Here is a 27,654-nt window from a genome sequence, read left to right as displayed (position 1 = left end):
TGAAATGTATCTCGGACTCTGCAAAGTGACTTGTGTGTGAAGTGAGACATCTCATATGGTGCAAAGGGAAAAAAGAAAGTCAGACTGGGGAAAATAAAACTTTATTCAACAATAAATAAAAACCCTTTTCAGCAGGACTTCAGCCATGTTTGGCTCCAGCCGGCCATGCGCATTGCATACACTACAGCAGGGGGCGCTAGTAGCTGTAGAGAGGGGTGTCCTCCATCATATCATCCTGCAAATATAAATGTGAAAGTTCAGTAACCCCAATGGATATTTCCAGTTCAACTCTGCTTGCTGTCAGTGAATAGTCCTGCATACACGGCTTCGGGATAGTTACAGTGTATCAGTGCAGCAACTAGGGGCAGGTACAGCGTATCCATGCAGTGTTCACACATCGGGGATATGTTGGGGGGTAGAGATGAGCGAATATAGGCAGCCAGCCTCCTCCCCGGGTGCCTGGAAAAGCTGGATTCAATCCTGCGAAAAGTTTCCCAAGACTGGATGCAGCTTTTCCCAGCACCCGGGGTGGAGGGGCAGTGAGTTAAAAGGCAGCCGGCTAATGAGTGGATTGCTGCTACTGTCCTGTAACCTCATTCCTCTCCATTCATCATGCCTGGACAACAAAAGCTTTGGCTGTCCGGGCATCGTGGGAATTGAAGTCTTTCAACAACTGTAGGGCTACAGGTTCCCCATCCCTGCACTATGAGGACGTCCCACATCTCACCATTGGCAGGTCCTGCAGGCGTCTGAACGCATTGCGGCTGTTCCTGTTCCTGTATCTATGAAAACCAACAACCACCACCACCATGACTGTCATGATGGTGAAGATGGAGACAACCATGACGAAGAGAGTGTTGGAGCTGCTGCTGGGCAGATCTAAAATTAAAGGGAAACAGTCAGCAGGTGGACGCAACAAGTGCACACAAAAACAGCCTTCTCTGATCATGTTAACGCTTTTATATTAACTCTGCACAAACATCATCTTATCAACACATTACAAAAGGGGGTTATCCAGCGCTACAAAAACATGGCCACTTTCTTCCAGAAACAGCCCCACTCTTGTCTCCAGTTCGGGTGGGGTTCTGCTGCTCAGTTCCATTGAAGTGAATGGAGCTTAAATGCAAAGTGCACCTGAACTGGAGACAAGAGTCGTGTTGTCTCTGAAAGAAAGTGGCCATGTTTTTGTAGCACTGGATAACTCTTTTAAGGGTAAATTCACACGGGCGGATCCATCAGTGCACGGCCCCGCCAAAGTCACTAATTGCCTGCGCGGGATCTCCGGGAGCCTCAGACGCGGCCGGATCGTGGTGCGGGTAATTATCTGGAGCGGCGGGGGTTAATGGAGCCGGGACTTACATACTGGCAGCGGGATGACAATTCCGCAGCCAGTACGTAACCGCATTGGAATTCACAGGGGAGGGATCCGCTGCGGATTTAGCTGCGAGTTCGCAGTGTTAAATCCGCTGTGGATACGCCGGTGTGAATTTACCCTAACAGTTCTGCAGCTTCAGAGCTGAAATCTCCCATCATTCTCTTCATGTATACAGTCTGCACAGAGCACTGACTATTTACATAGTATTTACGCGCCTGTAGGTAAAAGTAGTGTCACCTGTGCTATTTCCCAGGTAAGCTGTCCAGGTGAGTCTACCTACTAGCTTGCTGACTGTTTCCAATAACAACCAGCAGTTCTGGATTCCCCGACCACTCACCTTTCTTGTGCCCCACTTCCAGCACAGACGGACCCTGCTGCCCCTCTGCCCTGGTTGTGTGCGGTGCAGTTGTGCTGACCCGTCTGACCGTGCTGTTGATGATGAGGCTGCTGGTGATGGTGGACATCAAGGTGGAGAGCATGAACGTGGAGGCTGTAGTGTGCAGGGTGGAGGCTGTAGTGTGCAGGGTGGAGTCATCGGTCAGCTGCGTCTTGGTTGGTGCCATCGTCCTGAGAGTGATGAGGAGCGAGGGTGTCGGTGTTGCGCTGTCTGTAGCGGATAAGAGGAGGTAACGCTTACATAACAGAACTTTGTACAAACCCTCTATCTTACTGACTGTTTCCTCATTCCCTGCAGCTCCAACTTACTGATGGTTTCCTGCACTGGTGATTGTGATTGTGTCATTCCCTTTCAACAAAATGCATTGTGCCCGTGAAGTAACAAGAGGGCAGCAGTGCCCAGGAGGCACCCCCACCCAATATGAACTGTCACTCACCAGGTGTCACGCTGCCAGCTCTAGATGTCGGTGCGGTGGTTGGAGGGGGTTGGGTGGTGGCTATATCGTGGCTGTCGGTCACAGACATCTTATTGGGATCGGACAGTGGCTCATTGTTTGTTCCAGTGATGTCTCCCAGTGCAGTGGTAACGTGGTCATTGGATTCTGGATCACTCTCTGTGGGCAATGCGGGCGGGCGCTCAGTCTCAGTAGTTGCCTCATTACCCGGAGCCTCTGATGTAACGTCTGGGGACCCTGAGACACCAGAGCTGACACTCAGATCAGGGAAATCAGAGGGACCCACAGGGAGCAGGACAGTGGGGACAACAGAGCTGTCAGCAGGGGGGGCAATTGTTTCCTCCTGAGCCGCTCCTACAAGAGAACACAAGACAGGAACTAATAAGGACTGACAGCAGAAATACATACAAGCCACAGGACAGGTGACTACAATCTATTGCTCTCTGTTATCAGCCATGTCAGGCTGGGAGAGGTGACTGTAGGACAGGTATATACAATCTATTACTCTCTGTTATCAGCCATGTCAGGCTGGGAGAGGTGACTTTAGTGTTTTTAACTAAACAAACAGACGATACAGAATTTTTAAAATTTGAATTTGCAAAACCCCCTAAAAAAAATTGAGAACAAAATAACACATCTGCCAGGAATCCGCTGCTGTGTCTACGTAAGTAACTTAAATGTACAGTAGATGGCACTAATGGACCAGAAATAAAGAGCGATCAACACAAGAAGCCGAACAAAGATTAGAAAAGAGATCACAGATCCCAAAAAGACATGAAGACAGCACAACGTCCCATCACTGCACTACAGAGAGTAATTAACACAACACCTGCCATCTACTGCAACCACAGCCTGAGAATCCACTCAACCATATAAAAGTTTCCAATCCACAAGGTAGCTATATTCTTGTATATAGGAGCAGTATTATAGTAGTTATATTCTTGTATATAGGAGCAGTATTATAGTAGTTATATTCTTGTATATAGGAGCAGTATTATAGTAGTTATATTCTTGTATATAGGAGCAGTATTATAGTAGTTATATTCTTGTACATAGGAGCAGTAGTATAGTAGTTATATTCTTGTATATAGGAGCAGTATTATAGTAGTTATATTCTTGTATATAGGAACAGTATTATAGTAGTTATATTCTTGTATATAGGGGGCAGTATTATAGTAGTTATATTCTTGTACATAGGAGCAGTATTATAGTAGTTATGCGGTTCAGGGAAGAAACAGAGTGCTGCACCTCACACCTATGGCTGATACTAGTGCCGCTAGGCTAAATAAAAAACACATCAGAATTTTGTGTATGAATTGATCATAGGGATATAGGGAGCAGTATTATAGTAGTTATATTCTTGTATATAGGAGCAGTATTATAGTAGTTATATTCTTGTATATAGGAACAGTATTATAGTACTTATATTCTTGTACATAGGAGCAGTATTATAGTAGTTATATTCTTGTATATAGGGGGCAGTATTATAGTAGTTATATTCTTGTACATAGGAGAAGTATTATAGTAGTTATATTCTTGTACATAGGAGCAGTATAAGGCTATGTGCACACAAAGTAAGAGACAGGCTGTTCCTTGACCCAGCCGGGTCACGGAACGGGCGGTCTCTGAAAAGATCATCCTGGCTGAATGATCTTTAGCCCCGCAGAGTTCTGATGTAATAAATAGCTGCCGCAGAAAACTGACATGTCATTTGTTTGCAGCGCCGTTAGGGGTCCTGGCCGGAGCATATACTATGTGTATACACTCCGGCCGGGATCCCATACACAGCAAGGTAACGTATCTTTTTGTAATAATCATTCTTTATTTATTTTATCCATGTACAAGCACTGATATGGAGTGGAATGCTCAGCCTAATGGCTGAGGGTTCTACTTTACACCAGTGCTTGTACACGGATGAAATAGGGAATAGATTCTTTTTGCTGGCCATAACAACCAATCACAGATGAGCTTTCTACTATAAGATAGCATGATACATCTCCTATAGTACACATGTGGCCCCTTGCAGGCCCCTGCGGACTAGACATGTGCAGGCGGAACACACAGGTGAAGAGTTTAAAGGCAATTCATTGTACTCTACTCTGTGGCAGAGAGCAGTGGTCCCTGTAGGGAAGTCCCATAATGCTCTGCTCTGGGGTCACTGGACGGGAAGGTGTTAATAACAGAAGCACACTGCTCCATTCATGAGCGCAGGCGGCCGGTAAACACACAGGAACCGACCACAAGACACTGCACCCTTTCAGCACTGCCCTGTGCCAGGAAGGAAACTGCGCCAGCCTAGAAGCCCACTATAGAGAGGGGCGCAGACAAGGCCTGAGACATCACACCCAAAGGAACCAATTGTGAATCCATAATCTGCCCCAGCAGCACAGAGTATTGCAGGAGAGGAGCATGTAATCATGCAGGGTATTCAGGAGCACAGAGTATTTAAGGTGAAGAATGTGATCATGTGGTAATTCAGGCACGTTTACATAATGAAAGCGTCAGAGTATTTCAGGGGAGGAGTGTGCTGATCTGGTCAGAGATTTACACAGTGTATGGAGTGAGGTCCACAGCAGCACAGAGGATTTTGGATGAGAGGAGTAATCACTGCCTAAAATAAACTGAGGTGTGAAGAGTTTTCTGACGTGGGACGAACGCCCGGAGTTGCGATTTTCACACCATTATATAATTTACACCTCAGTTTACGTGTAAGAGAGGCCCCGGCGAGCGATGAGTCACAGACAGAAGATGATTCCCAGGACGGGGACGGGCTCAGACGCTGCTCCAGACCCTAAAAGGAAAAGCTTGGGGTCCTGTGCTGACGCATACAAAACTGGGAACATAACCATCTACTGAGAAGCAGACAAAACACTGCAAGTCCTGAGACTAACTATAATACGGTTATTACTTATATTAGTATTATCATATTAGTGATGTCATACAGGGGGCGGAGCTGTGACTACCTCTCAAACATGATATTCAGGTTGGTTGTCAGCAGTAATAGATGAATAGCTGTTCCTGTAGTATACAGTGTGGATATCATGGCCGATCATGTCATTATATTACTTTTATATCAGTAATGTCATAGTAACATAGTTAATAAGGTTGAAAGAAGACAAGAGCCCATCAGGTTCAACCTGTGTTGATCCAGTGGAGGGCAAAACCCCCTATGAGGCAGATGACAATTGCCCCATTACAGGGAGAAAATTCCTTCCTGACTCCAATGGCAATCAGAATAATCCCTGGATCAACCTATCACTGGAAATCTAATGCCCATAACTTGAATCAGCCATTAGAACATCATGTGGCAGAGAGTTTCACAGTCTCACTGCTCTTACAGAAAAGAATCTGCAGCCGTGTTGATGGTAAAACCTTCTTTCCTCTAGACGTAGAGGATGCCCCCTTGTCATGGTTACAGACCTAGGAGTAAAAGGATCACTACAAAGATCTCTGTACTGTCCATTCATATATTTGTATGTTGTGATCAGATCGCCCCTAAGACGTCTTTTTTCTAGCGTAAATAACCCCAAGCGTGATAACCTGTCCTGGTACTGTAACCCACCCATTCCCTTAATGACCTTTGTTGCTCTTCTCTGCACCAGCTCCAGTTCAGCTGTGTCCTTCTTATATACCAGTGCCCAAAACTGTACACAGTATTCCATGTGTGGTCTGACCAGTGATTTAGGCAAAACTATGTTCTCATCCTTAGCATCTATACCTCTTTTGATGCATCCCATTATTTTATTAGCCTTGGCAGCTGCTGCCTGGCACTGATCACTAAAGTTGAGTTTACTGTCCACCAATACACCCAGGTCCTTTTCAGAAGTAGTTTTACCCAGTGTTTTGTTATTTAGCACATAACTGTACTTATTATTTCTATGGCCCAAGTGCATAACCTTACATGTACCCACATAAAACTTCATTTGCCATTTCTCTGCACAAGCCTCCAGCTTCCCCAAACCCCTCTGTAATATGATATTATCCTCCTCTGTACTGATTACTTTACCCAGTTTAGTATCATCTGCAAAAATGAAGATTCTACTCTGTAGCCCCTCTACAAGATCATTAATAAAAATATTAAAAAGAAGTGGACCCAACACTGACCCCTGTGGTACCCCACTAGTAACTAAAACCCAATCTGAATATGTTCCATCAATGATCACCCTCTGTTTTCTGTCACACAACAAGTTACTTAGCCATTTACATATGTTTTTCCCCTAGTTCTAGCATCCTCATTTTATAGACCAACCTTACATGTGGCACAGTATCAAATGCCTTTGAAAAGTCCAGATACACAGCATCCACAGAATCCCCCAGGTCCAATCTATAACTGACCTCCTCATAGAAGCCGATCAGATTAGACAGGACCGATCCCTCATAAATCCATGCTTGTGCTGCGTCATAAGATTATTTTCATTAAGATACTCCAGTATAGCATCTCTTACAAACCCCTTAAATACTTTACCAACTATAGATGTTAGACTTGCAGGCCTATAGTTTCCAGGATCACTCTTTGACCCCTTCTTGAATATTGGTACCACATTAGCTATGCGCCAGTCCTATGGAACAGTCCCTGTCATTATAGAACCTTTAAATATTAGGAATAACGGTCTGTCTAACACAGTACTAAATTCCTGTAAAACTCTAAAATGGATACCTTCTGGATTTTAATGTTTTTAAGGCGTAAGTCTGTGAGATTTATGGGAGGATTTACATTATCCCTAGTCATGTCGTCTGTTTTGGGATTCTCCTCTGTGAATACAGTAGAGAAGAATGTATTTAGTAGATTGACCTTTTTCTCATCCAACTCCACCATTACACCCAGATACTTTCTGCACAACATATTCCGGCATCAGCGCTCAGGAACTTCTATTTATCTAACACCACTGGCAAGTAGCCCCTATATAATGTCTAATAGGTAGTCACAGCCCCGCCCCTTTATAACATGACTAATTTAATAGTTATATAATGACATGATCAGCCATGAGATCGACATACCTTATATGACAGGAACAGCTATTCATTTTTTACTGCGGACAACCAGCCCCTAAAAGGGGCTTATAGAGGGGGCGGGGCTGTGACTACCTCTCAGACATTATATAGGGGCTGGTTGTCAGCAGTAATAGATGAATAGCTGTTCCTGTGATCTAAGGTATGTGGATCTCATGGCTGATCATGTCATTATATTACTACTATAGCTGTGATGTCATTAAGGGGCGGGGCTGTGACTACCTCTTAGACATTATATAGGGGCTACTTGCCAGCGGTGTTAGATAAATAGTAGTTCCTGAGCGCTGATGCCGGAATATGCTGTGCAGACAATATCCCAAAGCTTCTAGCTCTTTAAATGTGTTTATTTTAGAGAAAAGCTCAAAGAATTAGTCCAGGTCAGATCTGATGCTTTCTGGTGACCTGGATTTTACACAGATCCATTGTTCTGTGACCCAGTTATAAAGGGGCAGGGAGCACGTGGCATGGGGGGGGGGGGGCTGGGTGGGCAGTGGGGAGACTTCACCTCCTGGCACTGTCAGCTGACATCACCCCTGGGTGATGCCCACGTCCTCTGGGAGCCACAGAAAGGGGGAGCGCTGTGCTCCGCCTGCTCCCCATCACCTCCACTGTCCGCCTGACAGAAGCATATGAATAATAGATTGGCCACGAAGAACCGCAAATCTCTGCAGAGCCTCAGCGCCAGACGGAGAGCCAACATAAAGGGCAAAAGGACAGATACAGGAGCTGACAGGACAAGCCAGGATCAGATACATTCAGTATCACAGATGGCAGGATTAGATACAGCAACTCAGCAGACAGTATCACACAGGACAAGCTTAGATACATTATCCTAGTTGTGTTGTGCACATGACAGGTAAAGTGACCAGAATGGAGGATACTTGCTGATGTCAGGTTTCAGCCCCATCACCTTGAGCAGACCCCCAGGGGCTCAGGAAGGTCACGTCATGCAGCTCTGATGCGCCCCCGGATCAGTGAGGCTGAGGCCGCCATCAGACAGGGTGGAAGATTCCTTGTAGGAACACGAAGAATTCACGCCCAGCGGCTGAAGAGACACGAGTTTCCTGGCAGGTTAGGACAAGCACAGAGGAGGCGAGATAGCGGCCCGTACACCGTACACAGCCTGGGGACAGAAGGATTCTGGGAAAGATGGGGGAAATATGAACAGAGATTCCATCACCCAGCTTTCTCAGATTCCTGAACATCTACTCTTTGCAGGGATACCTGAAAGATACTGTGAGGATCAGGGGAGCTGGATGACCACCCATGTGGTAGAAGGGGCGTGCCACCTCTTTTCAGATAGTAGGGGGCGCCTCAAGGTCTTCTAGGCACAGAATTGATTTAGTATGAGGAAACACTGGCAAAGTAGCCCAAGGTCATGTACTGTGAGATCAGAGCCGCTGTCTGCTGGGATTTATGGTCCTGCTTCTTACAGATGTGAAACTGGGAACTTCAAAGAGTACTGACATCAGGACACCTACAAAGTGCATGCCCACCACAGCCTGTACGCCACCACAGCCTGCACGCCACCAAAGCCTGTACGCCACCACAGCTCATATAGGCTTGATGCGGCCTGTACGCCCACCACAGCCTGTACGCCACCACAGCCTGCACGCCTACCAGAGCCTGCACGCCCACCACAGCCTGTACGCCCACCACAGCCTGCACGCCTACCACAGCTCATATAGGCTCAATGCGGCCTGTATGCCCACCACAGCCTGCACGCCCACCACAACTCATATCAGCTAGATGCAGCCTGTACGCTCACCACAGCCTGCACGCCCACCACAGCTCATATCAGCTCAATGGGGCCTGTACGCCCACCACAGCCTGCACGCCCACCACAGCTCATATCAGCTTAATGCAGCCTGTACGCCCACCACAGCCTGCACGCCCACCAGAGCTCATATCAGCTCAATGTGGCCTGTACGCCTACCACAGCCTGCACGCCCACCACAGCTCATATCAGCTCAATGCGGCCTGTACGCCCACCACAGCCTGCACGCCCACCACAGCTCATATCAGCTCAATGTGGCCTGTACGCCTACCACAGCCTGCACGCCCACCACAGCTCATATCAGCTCAATACGGCCTGTACGCCTACCACAGCCTGCACGCCCACCACAGCTCATATCAGCTCAATTTGGCCTGTACGCCTACCACAGCCTGCACGCCCACCACAGCTCATATCAGCTCAATACGGCCTGTAGGCCCACCACAGCCTGCACACCCACCACAGCTCATATCTGCTCAATGTGGCCTGTACGCCTACCACAGCCTGCACGCCCACCACAGCTCATATCAGCTCAATGCGGCCTGTAGGCCCACCACAGCCTGCACGCCCACCACAGCTCATATCTGCTCAATGTGGCCTGTACGCCTACCACAGCCTGCACGCCCACCACAGCTCATATCTGCTCAATGTGGCCTGTACGCCTACCACAGCCTGCACGCCCACCACAGCTCATATCAGCTCAATGCAGCCTGTACGCCCACCACAGCCTGCACGCCCACCACAGCTCATATCAGCTCAATGCGGCCTGTAGGCCCACCACAGCCTGCACGCCCACCACAGCTCATATCTGCTCAATGTGGCCTGTACGCCCACCACAGCCTGCACGCCTACCACAGCTCATATCAGCTTAATGCGGCCTGTACGCCCACCACAGCCTGCACGCCCACCAAAGGTCATATCAGCTCAATGCAGCCTGTACGCCCACCACAGCTCATATCAGCTCAATGGGGCCTGTACAGTACGCCCACCACAGCTCATATCAGCTCAATGCAGCCTGTACACCTACCACAGCCTGCACGCCCACCACAGCTCATATCAGCTCAATGGGGCCTGTACGCCCACCACAGCCTGCACGCCCACCACAGCTCATATTAGCTTAATGCAGCCTGTACGCCCACCACAGCCTACACGCCCACCACAGCTCATATCAGCTCAATGCAGCCTGTACGCACACCACAGCTCATATTGGCTCAATGTGGCCTGTACGCCCACCACAGCCTGCACGCCTACCACAGCTCATATCAGCTCAATGCGGCCTGTACGCCCACCACAGCCTGCACGCCCACCACAGCTCATATCAGCTCAATGCAGCCTGTACGCCCACCACAGCCTGTACGCCCACCACAGCTCATATCAGCTCAATGCGGCCTGTACGCCCACCACAGCCTGCACGCCCACCACAGCTCATATCAGCTCAATGCGGCCTGTAGGCCCACCACAGCCTGCACGCCCACCACAGCTCATATCTGCTCAATGTGGCCTGTACGCCCACCACAGCCTGCACGCCTACCACAGCTCATATCAGCTTAATGCGGCCTGTACGCCCACCACAGCCTGCACGCCCACCAAAGGTCATATCAGCTCAATGCAGCCTGTACGCCCACCACAGCTCATATCAGCTCAATGGGGCCTGTACAGTACGCCCACCACAGCTCATATCAGCTCAATGCAGCCTGTACGCCTACAACAGCCTGCACGCCCACCACAGCTCATATCAGCTCAATGGGGCCTGTACGCCCACCACAGCCTGCACGCCCACCACAGCTCATATTAGCTTAATGCAGCCTGTACGCCCACCACAGCCTGCACGCCCACCACAGCTCATATCAGCTCAATGCAGCCTGTACGCACACCACAGCTCATATTGGCTCAATGTGGCCTGTACGCCCACCACAGCCTGCACGCCCACCACAGCTCATATCAGCTCAATGCGGCCTGTACGCCCACCACAGCCTGCACGCCCACCACAGCTCATATCAGCTCAATGCGGCCTGTACGCCCACCACAGCCTGTACGCCCACCACAGTTCATATCAGCTCAATGCGGCCTGTACGCCCACCACAGCCTGTACGCCTACCACAGCTCATATCAGCTCAATGCGGCCTGTACGCCTACCACAGCCTGTACGCCCACCACAGCTCATATCAGCTCAATGTGGCAGTGTAATGTATGGGAGATGAACAGAGCTACAGTGTAAAGTATGGGGGATGAGCAGAACTGTAGTGTAAAGTATGGGAGAAAGACAGAGCAGCAGCCAGAGCCTCTAGCCCCCACTGCTGCAAAACTAAGCCACCTAGGGAGTGCAGGGCAGGCAGTGAGATGTAGTTTTGCAACATTGGAGACAGGATTCAGGCTACAGGAGACTCTGGTAGAAGATGAGAAGGAGGAGGAGGAAGAAGGTGGTGGCAATGTTGATGATGGGGAGGAAAAGCATGATGATCATACAGCTGATGATGAGGAAGAGGATGATGATAGGAATGGTGATAATGAGGATAAATGTGATGAGGAGGAGGAGGATGATAATGATGAGGAAGATGATGAAGAGGAGGAGGGAGTGATGATAAGGATGGTGGTAATGAGGAGGAAGAGGATGATCATGGTGCTGATAATGATTAGGAGGAGGATGATGAGGATCAGTATTGGTCCTCCATCATTTTGTAGATACACAGTGATAGATCGGTGGTGGCCCAGGTTGTGCGGCTGCAGGTTTGCACATGTTGGCCGCTTCCTGGTGTTGCACGCTCACTAATCTCTGACACATTAACCCTCTCATAGCTGGCTCCATCCACAGCGCAGCCGCCTGTCTCACGTCTGACACCATATGTCTCTCATATCCCGGAGGATGTCTCATCTGTTGCATCACACGACTGCTCTACCTACAACAAAGGATCCGAGGACAAAGACCACATACGCCCTGACCTCCACCCGCACACAAATAAGTATACATATATATATTTCATAGGTTTCTATTCAGCTGCTCACTTTCTGGGAAAGCTGGGTGACCACCAATCCTTGAGGCAGGCATGGACACTGCACTGGAGGGGGCGACACTGAGGCACCGCAGGATCTGCCATGTTTGTTGGCACCCAACTTTACCAGGAACAGATGGAGGGAAAAATCAAGAAAAAGAGATCAGGAAGATAAAGTTGCATAAAGGTGGACTGGCCCTTTAAGTGCAGTACTCTCTATAGCAGTTTTCCCCAATCTGTAGCTGCTGCAAAACTACAAACCCCAGCATGTCCTGACAGCCTCTGGGACTGAGCTGAGATACAGTGACCCCACAAGGATGAGATACAGTGAACCCACAAGGATGAGATACAGTGAATACGAGCTGAGATACAGTGAAGTTGTGAACCCACAAGGATGAGATACAGTGAATCTCTAGAGCTAAGTCATAGCACATCACCAGAGGTGGGATATCGTGTACACAGAAAGCTGACATACAGTGTACCCCAGAGATTAGATGCAGTGTACCCCGGAGCTTAGATACATTCCCCCCCCCCCGAGCTTAGATACAGTGTACCCCAGAGATTAGATGCAGTGCACCCCGGAGCTTAGATACAGTGTACCCAGGAAATTAGATACAGTGTACACCAGAGCTTAGATACAGTGTACCCAGGAGATTAGATACAATGTATCCAGGAGATTATATACAGTGTACCCCGGAGATTAGATACAGTGTACTCCAGAGCTTAGATACAGTGTACCCAGGAGATTAGATACAGTGTACCCAGGAGATTAGATACAACGTATCCAGGAGATTATATACAGTGTACCCCGGAGATTAGATGCAGTGTACTCCAGATCTTAGATACAGTGTACCCAGGAGATTAGATACAGTGTACCCAGGAGATTAGATACAATGTATCCAGGAGATTATATACAGTGTACCCCGGAGATTAGATACAGTGTACTCCAGAGCTTAGATACAGTGTACCCAGGAGATTAGATACAGTGTACCCAGGAGATTAGATACAGAGTACCCAGGAGATTATATACAGTGTACCCCGGAGATTAGATGCAGTGTACTCCAGAGCTTAGATACAGTGTACCCAGGAGATTAGAAACAGTGTACCCAGGAGATTAGATACAACGTATCCAGGAGATTATATACAGTGTACCCCGGAGATTAGATGCAGTGTACCCTGGAGCTTAGATACAGAGTAGAGATGCTGTCACCCTGTTGTATCCCGCTCCCTTCTCTCATTAACCCCTGGGGTCCCGGTCTCACCTGGCGGCAGAGCCCCTGAGAGCAGGAGCAGGAGCCCCAGTAGCAGGGAGCGCCCCCTCCATCCTCCCATCCCGGCCGCTGCCGGAGCTGCCACGTCTGACTGAGGTCCGGGTTCTCCCTCTGGGGGGTGAGGGGACAGGGGGGCCTTCTCTGACGTCACGGATTCTCCTTAGCGCTGACGTCACGCCGTGGGGCGCAGCTCTTACTTCAATCCTGCAAATTCGGGTTTTCTGCCGCAACACTCCGGACCGGTGCGGACCCCTCCTGACGTAAGGAGATGATAGTGACGTCACGCTCACGTAGCCACCCCGGTGTGACTTCACGGTCGCGCTCTCCACTCCGGTTCAGATGTTATACTTTGTAACCGAATAAAAGACTGTACACCCCCCTGACCACGCCTACTCCGCGCTGATAGGACGATACTCCACATCCGCCCCGCCCACTGCCTCTCCCGGCCCTCTGATTGGAGGTTTTATTCTAGGGAACTCTGAAATGTCCCAAACGTGGGATTATTTTAGGAAAAGTCGCAGAACTGGGATAACTGGGGAAATAGAGGCGTGGTAAACTGGTGATTTAAAGGGGCTCCAATACAGATCGATAGATATTGTGATTATGTAAGAATAGGATGTTTATTATTTTCTTTGTGGCCCCAGCAATATCTTGCAGATTATTATTCGAATTGTAGAAGACCCGGCCAATTTTCATTTTTGCGTTTTCATTTTTTCCACCTTGTGTATATAAGGCCATGGCACGTGACCCACATGAGCCCTTATTTTTTGCACCACTGATTGTACTTTGCAATGATAGGCTGAAGTTTTGCATAAAATGCACTGTGATACCAGAAAATAATTATATATGTGGTAATATAAAAAATAAAACACAATTTTTCTTTTTTAGTGTGTGTGTGTGTGTGTGTGTGGGGGGTTAACACCGTCCGCCCTGGGGTAAAACTGAATTGTTATGCATGTTCCTCATGTTAGTACAATTACAACGATATGTAACTTGTACAACTTTTATTTTATTTAATGGCTTTTAAAAAATTAAAACCTTTTAAAAAAAAATGTTCCTAAAATCGCTCTATTCCCCGGCTTATAACGCTTTTATCCTTTGATCTATGGGGCTGTGTCAGGTGTCATTTTTGCTCCATGATCTGTACTTTCTATCTGTACCTTACTTGCCTATATGCAACTTTTTGATCGTTTTTTAGTACAACTTTTCTGGATTTGATGTAACCAAACGTGCAATTTTGCACTTTGAAATTTTTTTTATGTGAAATCAGGAATGTGATAATTTAATAGCGATTATGCAAACGGCGACACGCAACATATTCATTTTTTATTTATTTATTTTTATTTATAAAATGGGAAAAGGAGGGGGGGGGTCTGACTTTTATTAGGGGAGGGGATTTTTTATTAATATATTTTTATTTATTTATTTTACACTACACTGATCTCTCATTGAGATCTATGCGTTGTAGATATACTGCATAGATAAATGAGATCTGTGCTCTTTTGCTCTTGGCTGCTGCAGCCAAGAGCAATAGATTACCGAGCCGGAATCAGCACCATTACAGCGCAGACCCTCAGATACAGAAACTGCTCCTCTGCAATCGTGTCATGGGGTCCACGGATGGGGAAAACGGGCATTTAAATGCAGCTGTCAACTTTGGCAGCTGCAATCAAATTCCTAATTAGTGGGCACAGCGATCGGACCGTGCACGCTAATTGCCATGGTCACGGAATGCAGATAGCAGCGGCGTTTCAGGGCGGGGTCGGCGTGCGCCCCCCCCTTTGAACTCCCCTAGCGACGCCAGGACGTACATTTACACACAATCTCTGATCACAACTACTCTGAGATTTACTGTTGTTGACTACACCACAAAATTAGAAAAACATGGTCGCTTTCTTACAGAAACAGCACTACTTTTGTCCTTAGTTTGGGTGTGACTAGAGCTGAATTGAACTGAACTGTTATTGAAAGAAATAAGCTGTGTTCTAATGCTGGATCCCCCCTTTAAATCACTAAGGATCTACTATTGCTTTCTGTTGGCAGCCAAATGTGTTATAATGGAGTCAGGATTTATCCTACAATCTGATCAGAACTGATTGTCATAAGTGGCGAATGTTGATGTAATAATCACAGCGATATTGCTGTTCGCAGTCTTCGCTGGACTGTAGGAATACAGCTGCCACTGCGCAGCTTCACATAGTATCCGTGGATTACAGAGCGGGAATATAAGGCCAGTGTCCAGGGAAGAGCATGTTTGAAATTTTGTAATGCTATTTCCCTGTTCCTGTCGATATAATGAATCAGTGAACCCCACACCGGCCTCATACATAATATATATGGCAGAGAGTGATAATCGCCAGTAAATCGCCTCCCCAGAGGCCAACCGACTCCGTCTTGTCTTCTACTGCCACCTGGTGCTCACTGGTTGTAACTACAATAGAAGTTGCCAGTTGGGCCGAGTTTCTTTGCGGAGATTTGCATCCAAACAGACTGTGTTTCTCTATAGAGATCAAGATCAATCTGAGCAGGACACGATTCTTCACAGGGATCCATATCCATCTTACCGGGACATGATTCTTCACAGTGATCTGGATCCATCTGACCAGGACATAATTTTTTACAGAGATCTGGATCCATCTGACCAGGACATGATTCTTTACAGAGATCTGGATCCATCTTACCGGGACATGATTCTTCACTGTGATCTGGATCCATCTGACCAGGATATGATTCTTCACAGAGATCTGGATCCATCTGACGGGACATGATTCTTCACAGAGATCTGGATCCATCTGACCAGGAAATGATTCTTCACAGAGATCTGGGTCCATGTGACCGGGACATGATTCTTCACAGAGATCTGGGTCCATGTGACCGGGACATGATTCTTCACAGAGATCCAGATCTATCCGACCGGGACAGGATTCTTTACAAAGATCCAGATCCATCTGACCGGGACATGATTCTTCACAGAGATCCAGATCCATCTTACCGGGACATGATTCTTCACAGAGATCCAGATCCATCTTACCGGGACATGATTCTTCACAGAGATCTGGGTCCATCTGACAGGGACATGATTCTTCACAGAGATCTGGATCCATCTTACCGGGACATGATTCTTCACAGTGATCTGGATCCATCTGACCAGGACATGATTCTTTACAGAGATCTGGATCCATCTGACCAGGACATGATTCTTTACAGAGACCTGGATCCATCTGACCAGGACATGATTCTTCACAGAGATCCAGATCCATCCGACCAAGACATGATTCTTCACAGAGATCCAGATCCATCTTACCAGGACATGGTTCTTCACAGAGATCTGGGTCCATCTGACAGAGACATGATTCTTCACAGAGATCTGGATCCATCTGACGGGACATGATTCTTCGCAGAGATCTGGATCCATCTGACCAGGACATGATTCTTCACAGAGATCTGGATCCATCTGACCGGGATATGATTCTTCACAGAGATCTGGGTCCATGTGACCGGGACATGATTCTTTACAAAGATCCAGATCCATCTGACCGGGACATGGTTCTTCACAGAGATCTGGATCCATCTGACCGGGACATGATTTTTGACAGAGATCTGGATCCATCTGAATGGGACATGATTCTTCACAGAGATTCAGATCCATCTTACCGGGACATGGTTCTTCACAGAGATCTGGATCCATCTGACCAGAGCATGATTCTTCACAGATATCCAGATCCATCTGACTGGGACATGTGTCTTCACAGACATCCAGATCCATCTGACTGGGACATGAGTCTTCACAGACATCCAGATCCATTTGACTGGAACATGACTCTTCACAAAGATCCAGATCGATCTGACTGGTCCATGTTTATAGAGATCTGGATAAGATATGAGCACAACCGCCAGACTGTCAGACTGGGTACCTGGGGCCCACCAGAGGAAATAATCCTGGGGGCCCACCAATGAAGTACTAATGCGAAGCGACATGTTGACCTGGTTAAATCCAATATACCAAGACCAGTAATACCAGTACATATGATCACAACACCTTCACCACCCGATACCATTACTAAATAACATCCACTGCACAAATATCAGTATCTCCCATACACTGACCAATATAAAGGCCAATACCAACAGTACACAGGCTGTATAGTGCAGTTACATCCAGTGACTTCTCGCCTTCTCTAATCGGAGTCACCCACTTTTCCTTTTCTTCTTCATCTGGCCCGGATGTCATTAAGACTATTCTTACCACACAGAGCCCCCAAATAGTTGTTAGGTGCCCCTCTATGTATCCATATAGTAATTGGGCATCCCTCTCTGCCCCCACATAGTAGTCAGGCCCCTCTGTGCATCCATATGTGGTCACTTGCTAGATGGTTAAGTGTGACACCACTTCTATGGTGGATGGTCGGTGGAGTATAGCTATAGTTCTGTCGTGACGCCAGTGCTAACTTAGCACACAGGTGGGATGGTATACCGGCTTTTAGTGTGTGGCTGGCTATATTGATCCCCAATTGTCGGTGACCTGCCGGGTTGTGATGGGTCCCTTGGGCTCTTATCACAGTGGTCCGGAGTGGAGAGATGACCCACCCGGACTGTTAATACTGCCACCCACAGAAAGGGGAAATTACCCAAGGACGGTGTAGCTTGTGTGTGGGTGCTGGTGCAATTATCACTGAATCCCAGTAGGATAAATAAACTTTTCTTTACTGGCAAGTCCATGGTAATACAGGGGAACAATATATGACCGATACAGACTTGCTTTCACTGAATCTGTACTGAGAGTTACTGAGGTAGAGAGTAAGATAGCAGTGCTGACTTGGTTACGTGCTGAGTAGAGAGTTCAGAGGAAAGGAGAGGAGTTTGTCGTGAGAATCCCAGCCCAATTTAGTACTGTGCTCTGCCGGAACTTTAGTAGTAGAAGAAGAATACTTGAGAAGTGAATACTTGAGAGAAGAAGAATACTTGTGCCCATGTTTCGACCTTTGTCGCTATAAACCACCTTCTGCCCTGTAGTGTCAAGTTACCCCTCCTACAAGGGTGACACAAGCCCCAGACTTAGTTATCTGAGTAGAGCTAAGTGTCTGAGCATGTCCCGATACCACCTGTGCTGCGAGTACGTAGGCCCTTCACTGCTTTGCTCTATCCGGATCAGTTCCTCAGCCTTAGGATACTGTCCTGCACTTTTAGAGATGTTCACAGCGTGGATTGGGGTGTCCTCTGACTTGTCTTCCCTTTAGCGTTTAGCACTGCATCGTGAGTATAGGGTTGCTTTAAGGAAAAAAAAATCTCTTTGTTCTCCATTAATGTCTGTACACTACAGCTGGTCTGTCCCGGACAGGGAACCTGGCAGAGCCAGGCTCCTGGCTAAGTCCAGCAGGGATGCCTGATCTGTGTGTCTTGCTCCACTAAGAATCAGAGAAAAACTGACTGGACCTACACTTCCTATCCCCATGTAACTACCTACTACAGGGTGTATGTAATGACCTCTGTGAGTGGTGGAGAAGAGAGCGTGAGAAGGAAAAAGAATAGAGATAGGTAGAGAAATAACAGCATCTCTCACAGGGTGGTACAGACCAGGTGGTACATAAACAGTAACCCTTGAATGGCTATAGCTGTGCAAAATGTACAAAAATATACATAGTGACATAAGTTTCAAAACTTATACATAACTTCATCACCACTTTACTTTTGAAGTACAAGGCTTTTGTGAGGGGTGTTCATAGCAGAAACACCCGTGGCGGGACACCACAATTATAGTAATTAGGCATCTCTGTGCAGGTAGTATCCCCCATGTAGGCATCACTATGTAGGTATCCCCCCACCTGGTAGTTACCCCCCCCCCCCCCCCGTAGGTAGTATCCTTCTGTAGTTAGGTGCCCCTACATGCATCAATATAGGAGGCAGAGCAGAGGCTGCTGAGAGCAGAGCAGGTAGAGAGTGACTCCTCCACTCACTATGGTTCCACTGCAATCCATCGCTTCTCTTTCCAGTACTGTCACTTACAGACTGCTTGGGGTAGATCTTCTGAGTTGGCGTCCGCAGAGATGAAGCCCCTCCCCCAGGCCAGATGACAACAATGCGATTTCACCTGGGGAAAGGGACAGTGTTTAATTGCAGGGGCACTTTTGAGTGGAGGTCAGACACGACTACAGGGTCAACGCAGTAGTGGATTACAATAGGGGCGTTCCGGGCGGAAGCCCGGGGCCCTGAGCTCCTGGGGTGCCCATGACCACACTTCCGCCATGATTTGCAAAAAAAATCACAGTTTTTTTAATGGCAATTTTGCACAAATCAGGACATCATGACATAATCTATACTGTACTATGAACGCCAGGCTAGTGCCGCCATAGTTACAGTGGGTTGGGGGGGGGCCCAGGCTTGGTGAACAGCCCGGGGCCTATGGTAAAGTTAATTCGCCCCTGGACCATCAACGCCCCTCCTCCAATGCTGTACAGTTATGGCGATAGGGCATTGCATGCCCTGATGGCCGCTGGTGCTATCTCTGGAGCAGGGGGCCCAGGCATTCACTGTCATCTGACTGGAGTCTGACTGATAAACCCAGGGCCCAGTAAGATGGCAGCTTGCACCTTCAGTTATGCAAGCGGTGGCACATGCTGACTCTGACTGTACCCTAAAAGTGGGGCCCAGGACAGTCAGAGTCAGTGTGGGTACATCTTCAGGTGCTGAGCTGGGGGCCATCCACAGGGTCCTCTGGTAGGCCAGTCCGACACCGCGCACAACTCATGCATGCTCAAATCTGATCTTTCGTCATTTCATTACCAGTGGCTGAAGAAGTTGGATGCAGTCCTAGGGAGTCTGGAAAAACATGGATACAGTCTATGGCCTATGGCTGTATCCATGTTTTCTAAGACTGCCTAGGGCTACATCCAACTTCTTCAGCTGCCGGTAATCAAATGCTGAACTATCAGACTTGAGCATGCTATAGTCAGTGACTAGATAAAACTTTATGTCTTGTCTCCCCTTTTCTCTCTCTAACAAGAAGATCTGGAGAAAAACATTTCTCTCTCTTCGCTCTTAGGTGGATAACCCTATTTAACCAATTCTTCAGCCATGGTTCCCTAGAAGTTTCCTCCACAGGGGATTTCTCCTCTCCTGAGTATTGGAGTTGAGGTTTATCTTTGTTTTCACAACTTTCTGCCTTGACTCGTAGTTCTAAGTTATATATTCATGGCATTGAATTAAGTATGCAAAAATGCGTAAAAGATTGAAATAAAAAAAATAAAAAAAATAATAATAAATTAAAAAAAAAAAAAAGAAAAATGTGTGTGTAAAATAAAAAAAGAACAGAAAAGTCTTGTGTATCCCAGGCCATCTGACCATCTGAGCGCTCACAGAGAGAAGGCAGTCATGTGATTGACCGACATATTGAGCCGAAACTCTCTGTACTGGCCGGAATTCCTGTGTTTAGTTTTTTTTTTTTTTTCCACCAGCACAAGTTAGAAAATCTGCCTTCAGGAAACTGGACCTGGATTTCTGGTAAGTACAGCTTTGTTTTACAGCATGATAACAACAAAAAAATAATAAATGTATATTACAAACTTGCTTTGTATCACATCTACTGTTGATTAAGATTTTGAAAGTTATAACGACAGTGACACTTTAAAGTAAACTGGCTCTGCTGGTGCCGCCCTACTTTATTGCTGTAGGGCAGACAGCTGAGGACCTCACAGTATCCGTGAATCCCAGTGACCTAGCACATCACCTCACTTTTGTCATTGTTTTAGCCTTGTGAGTTAAATAAAGCTGTGGCCATCTTAACACCATAACGTGTGTGTTGGGCCCAGTGTCGGACTGGGGTATCTGGGGCCCACCAGAGGAAATGATCCTGGGGGCCCACCAATAAAGAACCAGTGAGAAACAACATGTCAGTTAGTGTTAGTGCATGTTCTAAAGCAGGGGGCCCACCGGAGGATCCTCTGGTACTCTGGTGGGCCAGTGCGACACTGGTTGTGCCTTCATTTCATAGTCCGTGTGTATTGTTGTTGGAGTGGTTTCAAGGGGAAGTTAAGGTCCAGCTCATATCCAAAAATAGAGTCAATCTGTGCTCAGGATCAGTGAGTTGTGGGTTTTAGCCCCCTGACCAGCCCTTGCACCAAGTCACCCATGATCACTGGATGTTGCCAAATAATGTGGATTCATAGTGATGATGATCACTGTATTCTATGCTGAGCTCTGGGGTCACAGGTCTAATGTGTCCAGCATGTATACATATTGCATACAGTGTCCAGAATGTCCAGCAGAGGACAGCAAAGCATCATAACAGCTCTCAGGAATCGTTTGGTGAAGGCAATGTATGTGATACTCTATGCTGAGCTGTGTATCTAATCCTCATATGTGATACTGTCTGCTCAGCTGCTGTATCTAATCCTGTCATATGTGATACTGACTGCTGAGATGCTGTATCTAATCCTGTCATATGTGATACTGTCTGCTAAACTGTTGTATTTAATCCTATCATATGTGATACTGACTGCTGAGATGCTGTATCTAATCCTGTCATATGTGATACCGTCTGCTAAGCTGTTGTATCTAATCCTATCATGTGATACTGTCTGCTGAGCTGTTGTATCTAAACCTATCATGTGATACTGTATGCTGAGATGCTGTATCTAATCCTGTCATATGTGATACTGTCTACTGAGCTGTGGTATCTAATCCGATCATATGTGATACTGTATGCTGAGATGCTGTATCTAATCCGATCATATGTAATACTGTCTGCTGAGCTGCTATATCTAATCCTATCCTGTGATACTGTCTGCTGAATCTAATCCTGTCATGTGTGATACTGTGCTGAGCTGCTGTATCTAATCCTGTCATATGTGATACTGTCTGCTAAACTGATATATCTAATCCTATCAAATGTGATACTGTCTATTAAGGTGCTGTATCTAATCCTGTCATATGTGATACTCCATGCTGAGATGCTGTATCTAATCCTGTCATATGTGATACTGTCTGCTAAACTGTTGTATCTAATCCTTTCATATGTGATACTCTATGCTGAGATTCTGTATCTAATCCTGTCATATGTGATACTGTCTGCTGAGCTGTTGTATCTAATCCTTTCATATGTGATACTCTATGCTGAGATTCTGTATCTAATCCTGTCATATGTGATACTGTCTGCTGAGCTGTTGTATCTAATCCTATCATGTGATACTGTATGCTGAGATGCTGTATCTAATCCTGTCATATGTGATACTGCCTGCTGTATCTAATCCTGTCATATGTGATACTGTCTGCTGTATCTAATCCTATCATGTATGATACTGTCTGCTGTATCTAATCCTACCATATGTGACACTGTCTGCTGTATCTAATCCTATCATATGTGATACTGTGTGCTGAGCTATGTATTTAATCCTGTCATATGTGATACTGTCTGCTGTATCTAATCCTGTCATATGTGATACTGTCTGCTGAGCTATGTATCTAATCCTGTCATATGTGATACTGTCTGCTGAGCTATGTATCTAATCCTGTCATATGTGATACTGTCTGCTGAGCTATGTATCTAATCCTGTCATATGTGATACTGTATGCTGAGCTATGTATCTAATCCTGTCATATGTGATACTGTCTGATGTATCTAATCCTATCATATGTGATACTGTCTGATGTATCTAATCCTATCATATGTGATACTGTGTGAAAAGCTGCTGTATCTAATCCTGTCATGTGTGATACTGTCTGCTGAGCTATGTATCTAATCCTGTCATATGTGATACTGTCTGCTGAGCTATGTATCTAATCCTGTCATGTGATACTGTCTGCTGTATCTAATCATGTCATATGTGATACTGTGCTGTGCTTCTATATTTAATCCTATCATATGTGATACTGTCTGCTGAGCTGTGTATCTAATCCTATCATATGTGATACTGTCTGCTGAGCTATGTATCTAATCCTGTCATATGTGATACTGTCTGATGTATCTAATCCTATCATATGTGATACTGTGTGCTGAGCTGCTGTATCTAATCCTATCATGTGATACTGTCTGCTGAGATGCTGTATCTAATCCTATCATGTGATACTGTCTGCTGAGATGCTGTATCTAATCCTGTCATATGTGATACTGTCTGCTGAGCTATGTATCTAATCCTGTCATATGTAATACTGTCTGCTGAGCTATGTATCTAATCCTGTCATATGTGATACTATCTGCTGAGCTATGTATCTAATCCTGTCATATGTGATACTGTCTGATGTATCTAATCCTATCATATGTTATACTGTCTGATGTATCTAATCCTATCATATGTGATACTGTCTGCTGAGCTATGTATCTAATCCTGTCATATGTTATACTGTCTGATGTATCTAATCCTATCATATGTGATACTGTCTGCTGAGCTATGTATCTAATCCTATCATATGTTATACTGTCTGATGTATCTAATCCTATCATATGTAATACTGTCTGCTGAGCTATGTATCTAATCCTGTCATATGTGATACTGTCTGCTGAGCTATGTATCTAATCCTGTCATATGTGATACTGTCTGATGTATCTAATCCTATCATATGTTATACTGTCTGATGTATCTAATCCTATCATATGTGATACTGTGTGCCGAGCTGCTGTATCTAATCCTGTCATATGTGATACTGTCTGCTGAGCTATGTATCTAATCCTGTCATATGTGATACTGTCTGATGTATCTAATCCTATAAATGTGATACTGTGTGCCGAGCTGCTGTATCTAATCCTATATGTGATACTGTGTGCCGAGCTGCTGTATGTAATCCTGTCATGTCCCGGGATACACAGAGAAGTACACAGAGCAGTGATGCAGACTATTTGCAGCTATCACTTGTAGCGCCATCTATCGCTAAAGTTCGGGTGACGCGAGGATCGCGGCGCCACCTGTCGGCAGCCGCCGGAAGTGGACAGCACACAGCGGGTTAACTGTCTCAGCTCCTGGAATCCGAAGGGGGGAGGGGCTGTCAGGCAGTGAGGTAACTCAGTAACCAGCGGGGCTGTCAACACTCCTGTACTTTACCAGCGGTGGCAACCAATTTGTCAGATCCCCTGCCAATCATTTATACAGTTCAGTTACTGGTGAACTACATCCTCATAAGCCCCGCCCTCTTAGCGTTACGGACCAATCCCCAAAGAGAAACATTCTACCTACAAAACTATTTACTAACTTTGAGCTGCGACATGCGACGTCTCCCTTCCTATTGGTTGACAAAAAACGAATCCGCCCCTAAATTGAACGCTAACTACTTGATAATTCGCCTGTCACTCTGAAGGACGTAGCCAATAGAATAAAAGCTTTTGTGAAGGAATCGGCCTTTCGGAAGGTTACGGCTTGTGATTGGTCCAGAGAGTGTCTTGTCAGTCACGTTTTCGCGAGCGCGGATTGGCTAGTGGCCGAGGGATGGGCTGGTTAGCGGAAGGGTTCCGCCCTCTGTTGGAGCTGCGCTGGGTCGCAGCGGAGTCTCACCTGAGGGATCGGCACGGGAAGACATGGCGGCGGCCGGAGGGGCAGAACGCTGAGGGGGAGCGCAGCCCGACACCGGGAACTGACGGTGAGTCCCCTCACTGTACCTCACGGTGCTTCCCTGCCAGGACCGGAGCCACCCTCCCCCCTCAATGGCGGCTCCTACCTGGAGCTACAGTGTTATGTTATATACGATCACAGTGTAATATACGGTGGCCCCAGTGTGATATACGAGAGCTGCAGTGTGATATACAGGGGCCACAGTGTGATATACGAGAGCTGCAGTGTAATATACAGGGGCCACAGTGTGATATACCGGGGCCACAGTGTGATATACAGGGGCCACAGTGTGATATACGAGAGCTGCAGTGTAATATACAGGGGCCGCAGTGTGATATACGAGAGCTGCAGTGTGATATACTAGAGCTGCAGTGTGATATACAGGGGCCACAGTGTGATATACGAGAGCTGCAGTGTAATATACAGGGGCCACAGTGTGATATACGAGAGCTGCAGTGTGATATACTAGAGCTGCAGTGTGATATACAGGGGCCACAGTGTGATATACGAGAGCTGCAGTGTAATATACAGGGGCCACAGTGTGATATACGAGAGCTGCAGTGTGATATACTAGAGCTGCAGTGTGATATACAGGGGCCACAGTGTGATATACGAGAGCTGCAGTGTAATATACAGGGGCCACAGTGTGATATACGAGAGCTGCAGTGTAATATACAGGGGCCACAGTGTGATATACCGGGGCCACAGTGTAATATACAGGGGCCACAGTGTGATATACGAGAGCTGCAGTGTAATATACAGGGGCCACAGTGTGATATACGAGAGCTGCAGTGTAATATACCGGGACCACAGTGTAATATACAGGGACCACAGTGTAATATACAGGGACCACAGTGTGATATACGAGAGCTGCAGTGTAATATACGGTGGCCCCAGTGTAATATACGGTGGCCCCAGTGTAATATACGGTGGCCCCAGTGTAATATACGGTGGCCCCAGTGTAATATACGGTGGCCCCAGTGTAATATACGGTGGCCCCAGTGTAATATACGAGAGCTGCAGTGTAATATACGGTGGCCCCAGTGTAATATACGAGAGCTGCAGTGTAATATACAGGGGCCACAGTGTAATATACAGGGACTTGCAGTGTGATATACAGGGGCCACAGTGTAATATACAGGGACCTGCAGTGTGATATACAGGGGCCACAGTGTAATATACGAGAGCTGCAGTGTAATATACAGGGACCACAGTGTAATATACAGGGACCACAGTGTAATATACAGGGACCACAGTGTGATATACGAGATCTGCAGTGTAATATACAGGGACCACAGTGTAATATACGAGAGCTGCAGTGTAATATACGGTGGCCCCAGTGTAATATACGGTGGCCCCAGTGTAATATACGAGAGCTGCAGTGTAATATACGGTGGCCCCAGTGTAATATACGAGAGCTGCAGTGTAATATACAGGGGCCACAGTGTAATATACAGGGACTTGCAGTGTGATATACAGGGGCCACAGTGTAATATACAGGGACCTGCAGTGTGATATACAGGGGCCACAGTGTAATATACGAGAGCTGCAGTGTAATATACAGGGACCTGCAGTGTGATATACGAGAGCTGCAGTGTAATATACAGGGGCCACAGTGTAATATACAGGGACCACAGTGTGATATACAGGGACCACAGTGTGATATACAGGGACCACAGTGTGATATACAGGGACCACAGTGTGATATACAGGGACCACAGTTTGATATACAGGGACCACAGTGTGATATACAGGGACCGCAGTGTGATATACAGGGACCGCAGTGTGATATACAGGGACCGCAGTGTGATATACAGGGACCGCAGTGTGATATACAGGGACCGCAGTGTGATATACAGGGACCGCAGTGTGATATACAGGGACCGCAGTGTGATATACAGGGACCTGCAGTGTAATATACGAGAGCTGCAGCGTGATATACAGGAGCTGCAGCGTGATATACAGGAGCTGCAGCGTAATATACGAGAGCTGCAGCGTAATATACAGGGACCACAGTGTAATATACGAGAGCTGCAGTGTGATATACAGGGACCACAGTGTAATATACAGGGACCTGCAGTGTGATATACAGGGGCCACAGTGTAATATACAGGGAGCTGCAGTGTAATATACGAGAGCAGCATTGTGTTATACAGGGACCACAGTGTAATATACGAGAGCTGCAGTGTGATATACGAGAGCTGCAGTGTAATATACAGGGACCTGCAGTGTAATATACAGGGACCCCAGTGTGATATACGAGAGCTGCAGTGTAATATACGGGGGCCCCAGTGTGATATACAGGGACCTGCAGTGTAATATACAGGGACCTGCAGTGTAATATACAGGGACCTGCAGTGTAATATACAGGGACCTGCAGTGTAATATACAGGGACCTGCAGTGTAATATACAGGGACCTGCAGTGTAATATACGGGGACCTGCAGTGTAATATACGGGGACCTGCAGTGTAATATACGGGGGCCTGCAGTGTGATATACGGGGACCTGCAGTGTAATATACGGGGACCTGCAGTGTAATATACAGGGACCTGCAGTGTAATATACAGGGACCTGCAGTGTGATATACAGGGACCTGCAGTGTGATATACGAGAGCTGCAGTGTAATATACGGGGGCCCCAGTGTGATATACAGGGACCTGCAGTGTAATATACAGGGACCTGCAGTGTAATATACAGGGACCTGCAGTGTAATATACAGGGACCTGCAGTGTAATATACAGGGACCTGCAGTGTAATATACAGGGACCTGCAGTGTAATATACGGGGACCTGCAGTGTGATATACGGGGACCTGCAGTGTGATATACGGGGGCCTGCAGTGTGATATA

At 46.9% G+C, this 27,654-nt stretch overlaps 2 protein-coding genes across 2 annotated transcripts in view; one reads left to right on the top strand and one right to left on the bottom strand.

The window, feature by feature from the left end:
- Positions 1–85: 85 nt before the first annotated feature.
- Positions 86–13,641, bottom strand: LOC138799716 (uncharacterized). Its single transcript, XM_069981242.1, has 5 exons — positions 13,263–13,641; positions 2,209–2,580; positions 1,713–1,982; positions 728–879; positions 86–235 (listed from the first exon to the last, which is right to left on the bottom strand). The coding sequence occupies exons 1-5, from the start codon at positions 13,330–13,332 to the stop codon at positions 197–199; spliced, it is 903 nt and encodes a 300-aa protein (XP_069837343.1). The 5' UTR covers positions 13,333–13,641; the 3' UTR covers positions 86–196.
- An 11,011-nt stretch (positions 13,642–24,652) lies between these two features.
- TESK2 (testis associated actin remodelling kinase 2) overlaps positions 24,653–27,654 on the top strand; it is a 39,077-nt gene continuing 36,075 nt past the window's right edge. The window contains exon 1 of the mRNA XM_069981239.1: positions 24,653–24,833. The gene's annotated coding sequence lies outside the window, so the exon portion shown is untranslated. The remainder of the gene's footprint in view (positions 24,834–27,654) is intronic.

The sequence above is a fragment of the Dendropsophus ebraccatus genome, chromosome 8 (assembly GCF_027789765.1).
Source record: "Dendropsophus ebraccatus isolate aDenEbr1 chromosome 8, aDenEbr1.pat, whole genome shotgun sequence".
Classification (NCBI taxonomy): domain Eukaryota; kingdom Metazoa; phylum Chordata; class Amphibia; order Anura; family Hylidae; genus Dendropsophus; species Dendropsophus ebraccatus.
This window is presented reverse-complemented; position numbering and strand designations above follow the sequence as displayed.